The 13,737-nt window shown below is 33.2% G+C and overlaps 1 protein-coding gene across 1 annotated transcript; it reads right to left on the bottom strand.

Annotated features, from left to right (window-relative positions):
- Positions 1-248: 248 nt before the first annotated feature.
- On the bottom strand, positions 249-13,251 carry AKINBETA1 (5'-AMP-activated protein kinase beta-2 subunit protein). The gene is made up of 4 exons (XM_011082169.3): positions 12,903-13,251; positions 8,884-9,059; positions 8,598-8,760; positions 249-681 (listed from the first exon to the last, which is right to left on the bottom strand). The coding sequence occupies exons 1-4, from the start codon at positions 13,089-13,091 to the stop codon at positions 364-366; spliced, it is 846 nt and encodes a 281-aa protein (XP_011080471.1). The 5' UTR covers positions 13,092-13,251; the 3' UTR covers positions 249-363.
- Between the last annotated feature and the right edge of the window lie 486 nt (positions 13,252-13,737).

A 13,737-nucleotide genomic window follows, 5' to 3' on the forward strand; every position in this document is an offset into this window, starting at 1 on the left:
ACAACAATATGTTTGGTTTTCAAGCATGTGGAAGATGAGGTGCACTCCCGCTCCCAGATTTAATCAAAACAGAAGGAGAGGAATGGTGGAAGCAAATGAACTTCTGCCCATTATGTAATATAGTGTGTCTGACTTCACGGGGAATTAGAGAGCAGACCTGGTTACCATATATACTAAAGTTTTTCAGTTTTGCCTCTGCTAAACAAATTTACAAAATAAACACGATTGGTCGACGATAGGACGTAATGTACAACAAAGCAAACGTTAGTGGAAGTTATATTTTTTGGCAGTTACACAGTGGTACAAAGGATCAGAATCGTCAGTGCAGGTTATAGCAAAAGGTGTACCATGCAAAGGTTAGGATCACCTCTTGAGCGGCTTATACAGGACGACAGTTACATACTTGGACTGGAATCGATGGGTCAGACCTAGAGCGACTACAGACTGGGATGACCATCCCTTCTCTGTAAAGAGGTGGTTCAGCACCACATGCTGGGGTTTTGAAGAAGCAGTTTCTTTACGGTTATCCGTGTCAAGAACGGTGGTTTGGAGTTGTGGAGGAACTAACACTGGATCCTTAGCAAAATCTTCATCTCCTGGGAAAACTTGACTGTAGCTGGACTCCGGTGAGGGGGGAGCCTCAAACTCTGCCACACTATCAAGGTTTTCTGGAACATAGTCCTGTAGATTTAACAAAAGGTTTATAGGAATACAAAGAAAAAGAATGCATCGAGAACGCAAATTAACAAAAAACGGTTCTTATCAGTTTTCTTGTCTAGAATATATGAAAAAAAGCAGGTACTTAATTATACAAAACTTTCCTTTCAGATTGCCCAGATTTTCACTAAAAATGGATATGATCTACATGCGAACATACAAAGAAATCTATAGTGAATAGAAGGCAGTAAATTCAATGGATCATCGAGATGGTGAGGAATCAAGATGAATGTAATGGAACGAGACACCCAATATATGACCACACACTGGGCTACAAATAAATTCTAGATGATTCATGTCTCCATCCCAGAAATGCTATGGAGTGGAGATGATTGAGGACATTGTCCTAACTTACCTCCTCGATCAAGTCAACAATAAGATTTCATAGACCTATATTTGACATCAGAAACTTAAGCAAATACGTCTTTCAATTTAAAAAACATTTGGGTGGTAGAGAGAAATATGGACAGACTATACAAATAATTTAAATCCAACTTCAAACTAATAGAAGAAATACATCCAAATCTCGAGTGAAATTATCTCCCCAAGACAACATATATGCAGCAGAGAATCACTCAACCCCCTCCATATCTACAAGCAAAACACCACCAAGCACATTGATGTATCTAATTGTGCCAAAAATTACCAAGAGCCTATTCTGTGTGCACAAAGGAGGTCGGGGTTTGTGCGTGCATCTGCATGTGTAAATTATGAATATTCAACTTCATTGTGGTGCATCTGTGAAAGAAATAAAAACATGAATATGGAAAAAGCTAATAACAAAAATCAAAATCCCAAAGCCAAAGTGAGAGAACCATCGCACCAAAGACTTCACTTGGAGAAGGTCTCATCAACAAACAAGTGGACTCCAAATTACAAATTTGGTGATGTCATTGTCACTGACCAAAAACTCAAGACCCAAAACCTCAATTGCCCTTCTCAAAATCAAATTTGTTTCAGAAAAGTCTCTGCGCAAGTTCACATGTATTTTTGATGGGAATAAAGCCACCTACTCAAACCATAGGAAAATGACAATTCCTTCTTGCTTATTTCCTTTTCAAGAACTGATTTGACTCATGCAAATCATGGGAGTAAGCATTTGGCCAAGGACCACTGTACTTAAGTAAACATGTAAAAACTAATAAATTTTATACTCATCCTTAATTTATTGCTTAAGAAATTGTGAAAGTATTCTCTAATATATACATGTGCAAAGCGTGTGCAAATTCCAATTATAAAAAATAGTATTCTAAATGTATGAATTTTTATTATTTTGTGGACCGACTTAAATATCATTGTTATGTCCTATTAAACTATTACTTTTTAATTACCATTTGCATTAATGAACAAAATATATAGTATCTTGAAACATTGAATTTAAACTTTACTTATTTTATTAGTTCATTGAATTATATAATTTCATCTCAAAATTACAAATTTCTAATGATATTCTACATAATACATCTCTTGATGATTGTTTGCCATGTTTGTACACATTTTCTTTTAAGAATCTATATACTTGACCTACATCTATTTCTCTATTATGCACGTAATCTGTATCTGTATCTAATATATATTATAGTTAGCCATTATATATGCACATCAACAAAGTATTATTGAAATATTAATAAGCTCAAATTTTTTTAAAATCCTTTGAATAATTTTGTGAGGCAAATAATTGGGGGGGGGGGGGTTAAATAATTTTGTCTAATTGAATCAGTTAAAAACAAGGTAAACTTTCATCACAAAACACAACCTTAATTCATCTTTTAGTTGTGGGTAGACCTAAACCAAATTTTATTGTGTGTTATAAAATATCATGCAATTAGTTAACACCAGAATGAGTTTAGAATTAAAAAAAACAATTTATACACAATACAAGCTTTGCTATTTCTGAAAGATTTGAACTCATTATCATGTTAACAAAGATATTTAATCGTATTTAGAATTTAGGCATATGTTATACATGGATTTTTGTAATCATTGCACCTAATTCGATAGAAAAATAAAAGTATTAAGTTTAATATATTTAATGATGCACATTTTGAAAAAAATAATAAACATTTTCACAATAAGTTTTTTGCTATCATTAAGAAATTTTGAGCATTAAAAAAAATAGTAAATGGTTATCTGATTCTATTTTCAGTATGTTCCTAAGTTGAATTTAATTCATTTGATTTTTATAGGAAAATGAAAATATATTAGGAGCAGTAAAAATATAAAAATAAATTTGCTTGTTAATTTCTATGAATTAAAAGATGTGTTTTTTTTCCTGTTGTACTTAATGTTAATATTTTCTACTCTTTTAAAGATTAACCAGGACCTACTTACCTCACGTAAAGTCAATTTTAAGTTGTAGAAATGATAAAAATATAAATAAGTGATATTTCAACCTGAAAGAGAAGAAAATAAAAAGGAAAAATACGAGCTTTAAACTAAAAAAGGACCTTATGTGTTCTAATTTGAATGTGGCATTCTCATTTGCATTTAAATTCATTCATGATATAACTAAAAATTCTATTGAAGTCATTTTATTAAAAAATTAAATGTTCAGAAAGTATAATACCAAACACAAGCTTTCATGTAAGTACATTTAATTTGAGCAATTTGAATTAGTTGATAAACACAAATTAGTAACAGCCTAGTAAGTCTTGAATATTGAATTAACACAAGAAGAAATATTACAAGAGACACTTAAATATTATCTTCAACCAGATGAAATTATTATAATTTTGTAATCCTTTAAATATCTAAGATGATTTGTTATCTTTAAAGAACTTTAATACCATAAATCTTTTCTATAAACAAATACAAAAGAACAATATGCCCAAAAGTATATATAAACTATTACGAAATAGAAAAATTAATTACTAAAAAGTTGACAAGTCAAAGCAGTAAAGAATTATTTTAAAATAAGTATAAATTTCAAATACATTTTTTAAATGTCGATATATGTGCTTCTTTCGTGCATATCCAACGAATTTGTATGCACAAATATATACACTAAAAGTAAAAAAGAACTAACAGTTGTAGGTTATGTAATTTAACCGCACATCAAAAGAATATAAAATTTCTAAAGAATATTGTGTCACAAAAGTAAATTTTCCTAAATGTTTGAATCATACTTAACACTATTTCAGATATAATAGTCTTTTTAGCGAACCACTGCACATATGTTTTACTAGATAATCAAAAAACATTTAAGGATATAAAATTTATTTGTGCTTTTGAATAAAAATACATATACCAAGTTTTAAATTATAATAAGAATATTTTAATTGCATAAATTTTAAGTGAAGACAAGAAAATTTATCAAATATGTCTTAAAAACTATTCTCCCAGAGAAACAATCATTTTTGAAGAAATTATGCGACTGACACCTTCTAATAGATAGAGAAAAAATCAACATGTTATTAAAAAATACCGAATAATCTTAAGTTCAAAACCAGGATTGTTATGGCATGGAGGAAGAACAATCAGAAAACCCAATTAATCCTCCATCTGATGGGAAAAACACAAATTCCCGGATCCAATTAATATTTGTTATTATTTCATACATCCTATATTAATCATCTAAGTGTAGATATATGTGCTTCTTTCTTCATATCTAATGTATTTGTATGCAGCAATATACACGCTAAAAGCAAAAAAGAACCAAAAGTTGTAGGTTATGCAATTTAACCATACATCAAAAGAAAAGAAAAATTCTTAAGAATATTATGTTACAAAAGTAAATTTTCCTAAATTTGTCGAATTTCATACTTAACACTATTTCAGATATAATAGTTTTTTTAGAGAACACTACACAAAGGTAAATAATTTTTTAGAGCACACTACACATGTAAATTATGTCTTTTATACTGAGTATCCAACATAATTGGTAATAATTCCATGAAAGAAGACACATATAAAAGAAAATAATATTAAAAACTAATACTCAAACAGTTCAAAAACATCTGATTAACTTTTTGCTTAACATCAACTAACTTCTATCTCATTAACTTGTTGTGTCTCATCCTCTCTATGTCCTCCGGAACCCTAAACTACCAAAAATATAGTAACTAACTTACTTATATATGTTTCTTTGAATTACTTTTGAAAACTCTGGTGGGAAAAGTATCCACTAATATATACATGTGCAAGACAAGTGCATAAATGGTAAATTTGTATAATTTGTTGCTCTGTGAATATATATATATCGATTTTGTAACTTTTACACAATTTTTAACTCAACATATATGTCAAACAAAAGAAATTCTCATTTTTAGAAGACTTTAAGCACACATAGAAATAAGATTTATTTATTAAAAATGCTATTATTACAATTGTTGTATACTTGTATATTAATTTTCTAATCTTACTAGAGAATCTCTTGTCATATTTGATATATAAATTTTGCTATAGTATTTTTCGTATCTTTAAATCTTAAAGCTATAAATTTCTTCTCACACATACCCTTTTTTGCATTTTTACTATTAACCTTGTTGATTTTAAATTTTACTTCCAATAGATGTTGATATTCAATCGCACTCTTCGAATAACCATCATAGTAATATAAATTTTAAAATTTCAAATTAATTAAAAAAAAGTTAAGTTAATTGCTTTTTTCCTCTCGTTCACTTAGACAAACATAACTAATTAACTTTAATCGCATCAACTTTAATCAATGTCCCTAGTGTTTCCTCCCCAAGCACAAGACCTAACGAATAGACATACCTAATGAATCTCAAATATTACCAACAATGTACACTCGTCGCATCTTTGTTAACATTTGTGTCGAAGTTTGTGAATACATGGGTCAACGACATTATGTTCTTCATGCCCTATATCCAACTTACTTGGTGATACTTCCACCAAAGAAGCACAAGAATGACCAACACAAAAAGTTAATAGAAGAATCAAGATCCCAACACCCAAAAAATGATGGAGCCAGTGTAGATGCAGTGCCATGTCCATCTATGAGAAAACATTTAACAGTGGAAGAGTTTTAGGAGGGCACCAAAGAGTTCGCTTCTAGAAGGTCAACAATTCAAAGGTCGAAATTCCCGGGCCAAATTCAACAATCGTGTTTGTAAGTAGTGGAAAATGATGATTACTCATGCTTGTTCCGGATTTTGTGGCTCTGTGACCGTGTAATGGAAGGAACTACTAAATTCACGGGAATAAGAATTTAGCTTGGGTTTAACGTCACTAGATTGTCACAAAAGAGAAGTGGGCAACAAAGACGTGATGCACATTCCACTTTTGATTAGGAGCTATCCATGCACCCTTGGAAAGTAGATCTACCTCCATCAGGCACGCCCAAATTAATGAACCATCTCCTTGTACTATCATATTTATTGTTGATTTATATGCATTCTGCAAATATTGATATGCACTTAATGCTCCCTATTAAGATAAAGGCACTCAATGAAAATATTTAAGAAACTCGGGGATGTAGGTCACCCCTAATACCCTCTAATACATGCATATGCGTTGCATGTGTAGGATCTATTGTAAATGATAAAAAATGTGGCTGGCCAACACTGTTTGAACATAAATTTACAAATCACTCTTTAATACTCATGATTTTCACTCACCATTCTAAATAAGCTAAAGTTTAATCAAATATGTTATTATAACAATTATCCAGTCAAATTCTCATCTGTACAAGTAAAAATACACATAAATTTTCACTAGATACAAAATGTCATTATGTTATTGAGAATGTGATCTTTTCAATATGATTATATAAACTGACTAAAAACTAACTAGAACATCTTTCCTTTACTTTATGTCTAATTTATAGCTTAAATATTTTTCTAATTTTAAATCTGAAAAGCTATAAGTAGTTTCAAATACATATATCTTTTTAACTTTTGAACTATTTTTCTTTGCTAATTCCACTTTTATTCTTTTTTTTATAGACTTTGATATCAATAGTAGCAGTTACTATTATAGTAATGTAATCTAAATATTTTAAAATCAATAAATTAGTTAATATTCAACTCAAAATAACTTTTTATCTATAGAAAAAATTATTCTTCAAAACATTAATGTATAAGTACTAAACTAGATCATTTAAACTTCAATTTTCCATATAGACGCAAGAAAAAAATTATAAAACCTTAAAAATAAAGGAATTGTGAAGGAAAAAGACAAGCACCGATGTGTGTTGGCAGTGAGCTTTTCTTATGCTCCCTTTTTTTCCTTTGAGATAATATGCTAGTGATTAAGGGGGATTCACCAATGTGTATCGGCACGTCTTGTTAACTTTTCGAAGTAACCAACATTTGTAGTTTGTACATTTACTTTCCAAGATCTACCTAAAAATACACCTTGCAGTTTGCTTGTGCTTGAAGGGGAGAGTGGGAGTAGTTTTTCTTGCTATCTTTTCACCATCGAGTTTCTAGTTTTCAATTAAAAGATTTGATTATCAATTATTGTGTAGCATATTTCCTGGTTTATAATACTGTTTATCTCATCTAATTTGTATATAGTAAAGAAAATTTGAGATTCATATGCGTAAAGTATGGATGTAGGCAAAGATTATATTCTTGTCATTCTTTTCAAGTAATCACCTATACGCTTCAAATTATAAGATCCATAAATATTATGTATTCCAAAGTTCTCTAACCTTGTGTACAGTTAATATCACCTTATGATTTTGAATTTGTTCATATATTTCTAATCTAAGACAATTTATACAATAACAACCCTTTATAAGTACATCGTAGTTCTAAAGTGTTGTACAATTTGTCCTCACACATTCACAGCTAGTTTGTCAGATTTGCATGTTAAATATAACATAAACATTTAAAGATAACTTTTTAGCAAATTAAACTTATAACACGAATATGATAAATTAATAAAATATATAGGAATAAAATATAAGACTAAAATTTTCTCATGACTAAAGATGTTGGTGAGTAAGAATGATCGACATAAGTGCTTTGCTTCCAAGATTTGGTATCCTTGCCATATGCCTAATTTTAATGGCAGTAGAAATTAATATGTTCAAAATATAAATTAGGATAATAACTGACCACAATTATGAGAGTTCAATAATAACATACACAATTAACTCGGTATACATGGTAACTCAAAAGCTTAGACGATAACCACTTAAACGTTACATATATGACTATGATGAAAAAGCTCCCAAAATAGCAGCACATTTTTAAAAACACTTTATTGCTTAAATTATTAGTTATTATTTAATGTATATTGAAAAAGGTATGAGTTATAGATCGCACTACTATCCAATCTTCTCGATTCTTTTATCATACTAACCGTCCTAGATAACAAGGTGATCTTTTTCCTTAAACCAAGACTGACCTGCCTATTGCGATGCGGTTTTAGATTAGTGAATGCATTTAAGCAGTTCCTCAATTTGGTTCTAAGCCCGCACCTCCCAAAGATTTATAACTCCTCCAGTAAGATTTAAGGAATCCTAGATAATAATGTTAGCATAAAATATATTCAGGGATTTCTTGTTTTCTGGTTGTAAAGATACTCATATTTTTAAATTAATGGTAAAATTGTCTTTTTACCTAGACTTTTCCCTAATGACCATTAATGCCAGGCGAAGTGACAATAATACAATTTTCCGTGAGAAAGTCTTATCCATTCGGACATACCTGGGAGAGAACACCGTAATTAACCCTAAATATTATGATCTGCTATCCGGTGTTAGAACAAGTGCTACAGTAATGCACAAAAAGTAAGACGTTGATGTTTGTCTAGGAAGCTAACGTGATTTCCCATATGAAAATTCTAAAGATAAATAGAACAAGATATGGAAGTAACTCTGAGACATCAGGTCAACACTAAGTCTTTGATTGATTAACACAATAAATAAGTAAATAAAAATAGAAGCATCAGGTGAAGCATTCACTTACATGGACATCGAGAAGATTACAGACACCGCCCATCTCATCTGTTTCACTTGGGAGATCTGGTATATATCTCACTTCACCATCCACTATAAACTTGTAACGGTATATGCCTGACGGCAGGACCAAAAGGATGGAATGATCCTTGCCTGATCTTTGGAGTATTTTCCTGAAAGAATATGGAAAGTATGTTAGAATAAACCAGTATAGTGAAATCGTTGCTGGATGACATATACTTCAATGATGAGAATAAGCACCGAAGCCAAGTAGACGGCAGGATGTTTGAACTTACCTGGTCCTCCAGTTGTCCCAAGAACCTTCCACAGCCACATTGTTACCACCATGGCTCCAGGTTACTATAACAGGAATACCTTGTTCAAGAGATCGCTCAACAGCTCTTGGGGAGTCGCTCTGCCGCAATGCATTGAGTGAGGGGCTGTCACTTCTTTGTAAAGGAATTACTGGGGCCTGCCAAGGTGTAGAAAGTACCAGTGACATAAAACTAAATGATCAACAAATCATGAATAAGCTTCTCCCAGGGAGAAAAAGAGAGGAGAAAAGTCTATCATTCGACATGACAATATCGTATCCATGCAAACTGAAGAAAATCAGCAATTTACAGCACTAAAACACCACTCCACATTCAAGATGCTACTGATAAGGGGACATGCCAATATTGATAAAAATCAGAGATTGGAAAATGATAATAAACATGTCAATCTTCAGTTCCCTAGTTTTTCGCTGGAGCAACCAAGCAATATTATGAACTTAATACTATAAGCATTAACAGAAACAATTATATCATTGGCCCTGCCAGTAGTGTTTGAGATATCGAATTGCACCACTACACGGAGGGCGGACAAAACGAAGTACTTTTATTTAGTACTGACTAACAACTATGGTGAGTGCAAATAAGCCACACTTTCCGGCAGTAGTGATTGACAGCTGTTCTGTGTGCTTCATGCAAATGTAACTGTCAGTACAAAGATTTTTAGATGATTTAGGAACCTTGCTTTTAAGGTGGCAAATTCTGTTTTTTCCATTTATACCCTTTTGAATATTTTTAGAAACTAAGTTAGGATTCTTAAACTGGAAACCCCCAGCCCAGCTGATCCAAACCACTTGGTTCAGTTGAGAATCCAACCTCTTGACGTAAATATTCATTGCATACACCTTCATTTGGACTCTAAACACAAAGGTATCGTCAATATCCCTTGAGAATCGACATAAACCATATTTCCAGCTAATAAAGTGGAAGTATCAACCAATAATAACTTCAATATGTAAGCTGCATTTCACGTCAATTTCTGCCTCAAATGATGCTTACATAATCTGCCCGATGTGAAATAAAACGTGGTATAGACTGGGTAATAGGAAATGCTATAATCATATGTATCAACATGACAACATGACAGAAAAGCCCTGATTAAAATTTGAATAACGGATCAGCGGATAAGGTCTAGAAATCCTGAAAAAAGACAGAATGCTAGTAAATACTAATAGATGTTTCTGCCTCAATTTACAACGTTGTTCCCATACTTCAAATACAGTAATCGCAGAATCCAATACCTGCCTTGCTGCCTCTTTCTTCCCCTTATTCACAGTCCCTCTCAATCAAATTAAAGAGTCATATCACATCAGCAACAAGGACAAATTAAGGGAATTGCAAGTCTCCCCTCAAAAAATGAACGAACTAACTATATCGATATGCACTTAACCCTTCTGTTATCCTAAAGTGATGGACATGCTGACATCATCAGCAAACTTGTCTGGTTTTCCTATTTTGCCCCTGTCTAGATTGTTAAGTGGTTTTCACATAAATAACCTTGTATGTGCAGACGACTTAACAATTCACCCCAACATGAAGGGAAATGATTGTACAACTAAAAAGAACCGACTACTTGGGTAGGAGGAGTCCATGTAATCTTTCAAAATCATACGGTTCAATGATTACTTCTACAAATGCTCGTTGTTTATATTTTCTTGACCCATGGTATTTTACTACTCATGCTTATGTTGTACAAACTGTAAGAAGGCTCTTTGGGCAAAACGAAAATCTACTTTATGAGATGGGCCTCATTTTGCAAAGCACTAGGAAGAAAATCGGAAAAATAAAATGGACAGAGAGCAAGTATTTCGTTTCAGAACAATCGTGGAATTGATGATGCTGCAAGAGACTGAAAAGCTTCATGTAGGATGAAATAGCATATTTATACTATTCATCGTAAAAGCACTGGGGAATGAACTTCATTCTCTGCTTCTTTGTGCGGCCTTCACTGAAGAAAATAAATTACAATTACTGCAAGATATATCAAAATGACGTGCCAATGAAAAGATTTTCTTTCAAAAACACTTACCTAAAATACAAAGTAACTAAAGGATCTTACATCAAAGAGCGACTAAACAATGCTTAGATTTACATGGAGATGGAAGTAGGTAACATAGCTTTTTGTTAGGACTGCTGTGAGGAGGTAGGAAGGGATAGAGAGGTAGTGTAGCTCCCATAGGAGCATTGAGTGTAAAAGAGCTTTAACCGAAAATGGGAAGGAAGTGTTGGTAAACATGCTAACTAATAGGAAACGAAGATGTGCTGGAAATGCAAATGGAACAAAATGCAATTACCTAAAACCAACAGGTAGGGTGGTGTAACTAAGACTATTTTTCACATTCTTACAATATCAGGAACAAGGGCATTTTAGATATTTTCAGGTTCCACTGCCATTGACTTGCAGCAAATGGTTGTTTTAGATGGAAGATTATTTAGCTCTCTTTTTGAGATGGAGGCATTTGTAGCTGCCCTAATTATCATGTGAGGATAAAAAAAGACATGCTGCCAAAATTTAAATAGTTTATTCTAAACAAGCCCAAACCAATCACCTGCACAAAACCTTGATATAAGCCAATCCTTTTCATTTAGCTTGATCAATTCTTAAATAGCTTAATTTCTTTTTGAGAAGCGTGTTGTTTCACTGGGAGAAAGGAGTTGTGGTATAACAAATGCGACAAATATATAGACTAACATCCTTCTCAACATAATATTTGGTTATAAGCCAACCTGTCAATGAACAAAGTATGAACTCAATTTTAAAAACCAAAGGCTCCATGATACATTTAAAATGAAGGAAGAAATCCATTATAGCAGGACAGTTATTAGCTTAAGATGAGCCTAGCGGTTGAAGATTGAGCCTGCAAAAAGTTACAGGTCTGGGGTCCGGGGTCATGAAAAGGAGTGCTTAGGAAAGGAATAAGCCCTTCTTCCGGAATACGTATTACTAAACTTGAAGAAAAGAGACACATTTATTTTTTAGTATCCTTCAAGTGATGGTAAAAGTCTTTAGTAGAGATTAATCACACTTATCTAACTAGAATCAAATGTCCAAAGTCTGTATTTTTCAAAACACTTCCATATCTAAGGAAGTAAAGAATCATAAGTACTGGTAGGTGGAGTTATTCTGCCAAAACATATCAATAATAATATAACAACTATCTTATTACATGACCTAGAACCTTTTGTAATTAGATCTAGAAGTCTAGAACTTGTTCCGTGATCATCCCACACAAACAACATAAGCACATAAAAGCAGATATATCAGCCTAGTGCCTGTATATGAACAGAATCAGGCCTCCAAAGCACATAGACATTATCCCACTAAAAGAGAAGGAGAGTACGATAGGGTCCATGTGGATGCATGCGCATTTGATTGCCTGAATAACTCAACTGCATAATTAACAACATGTCTCCAATATTTCCTATTCCGTAAATTTCTGTGTCTGTTCTCCTATAACAAGATACACAAACAGTACATAACGATAGACTGATCAGCATATGCATGTGTCACTGTTTGATTGCTCAAAGACTAGGTTAAAAACTTCCAACTAAGAGCAAAATTGCACTACCCAAAACAATCTAACGCTAGGTTAAGGAATACACTTGATCTAACCTTCAAATAAACAGTTATTCGCAAAACAATTAAATATCAACATTTCAGTTCGCCATAACCCACAGTTGACTTCAGCAACGTCCAGCATTGCATAATTAAAATCGAGCCACGAACAAAAAAAAGAGTTGCTAGTTTAAATAGATGTTTATACACTAATTACTATTGCTCCATTTAACATTTCCGACTAGTAGTCAACGTACGACAAATCACAGAATAAGCCCTCAATATAAAGCTGCAGTGCAATAGCTTCACCCACTGTGGCATTGTCCTTAACCTCTCCACCTCCGACTTGCATACACGCATTCAACACCCACATACAGGACGAGCACACAGGGATAAATACATACCTAAAATGAAATAGACACCTCACCTGCGAGGAAAACAAGAGAGGAGAGCGAGACTGCCGGGGGTCATGGGGCGGAGAGCTCACCATCAGATCAGCAGAAGCCACGCGATGTGACAGCGCGTGGTTCGAACCTTCCAACACCTCATCCCCGCCTCCACCGCCGCCGCCGCCGCCATTTTCACTGCCTTCTTCTCTGCCATTCGCATTTCCCATAGTTTCACCTACGCCAACAACGACAGTACATGTACGTATCTATCCGTATGTATGTATATGTAGAAAGAGAAAGCCCGTCAGAAGAGGATTTCAACAGGATCACCGGAGGCGGTTTGAGAGAGAGAGAGAGAGGACAGAATTGAAAACTCAAAGAAAATGTCAAGTTGGCGAAGAAATGGAAAGGATAGATTTGAGTACGTGCAAACAATCTGGATCGTCAAATTTGGATAACTACTAATATTTAGACAAAATCGTGGCCGTAAATAATGTGATTGACCCTCATTTTGACTCATTTGCGGCGGGTGCGTGTCACGTCTCATTCCTCCTGTGTTACAATTAGGTGGAAAATAGTTGATGGCCCCTCATCTTTTGCGTAATTGCAAAAGCACCCCTCCATTGAAGAGCTTGCCCCACCTTAACATTCAATTGGCTTGAGAACACTATTGAATTGTACTTAGATTTAAAAAAAAAGAATTATTTTATCTCCACATTATATAATTGTGCTCACATATATCAATTATAGTAGTGAAAAGACCAAAAAATCCTCCTCATAAAGGCAAAATATCCTTACAGAACAAGGATTCACATATTATTGACCCGAGTCTGGTCATGTATTACTTGAGTTTACGCCATTTGAACTCATACA

Source organism: Sesamum indicum, linkage group LG6, assembly GCF_026168435.1.
Source record: "Sesamum indicum cultivar Baizhima isolate 11 linkage group LG6, ASM2616843v1, whole genome shotgun sequence".
Taxonomy (NCBI): Eukaryota; Viridiplantae; Streptophyta; class Magnoliopsida; order Lamiales; family Pedaliaceae; genus Sesamum; species Sesamum indicum.

What these genes read in the sequence shown, in the direction of transcription:
- AKINBETA1 (XM_011082169.3), bottom strand. Translation starts at nt 13,091, where the DNA reads ATGGGAAATGCGAATGGCAGAGAAGAAGGCAGTGAAAATGGCGGCGGC. An exon ending in CTCTCTTGTTTTCCTCGCAG is followed by an intron (nt 9,060 to 12,902) that starts GTGAGGTGTCTA and finishes ACACCTTGGCAG; the next exon opens with GCCCCAGTAATTCCTTTACA. An exon ending in GTAATCTTCTCGATGTCCAT is followed by an intron (nt 682 to 8,597) that starts GTAAGTGAATGC and finishes TTAAATCTACAG; the next exon opens with GACTATGTTCCAGAAAACCT.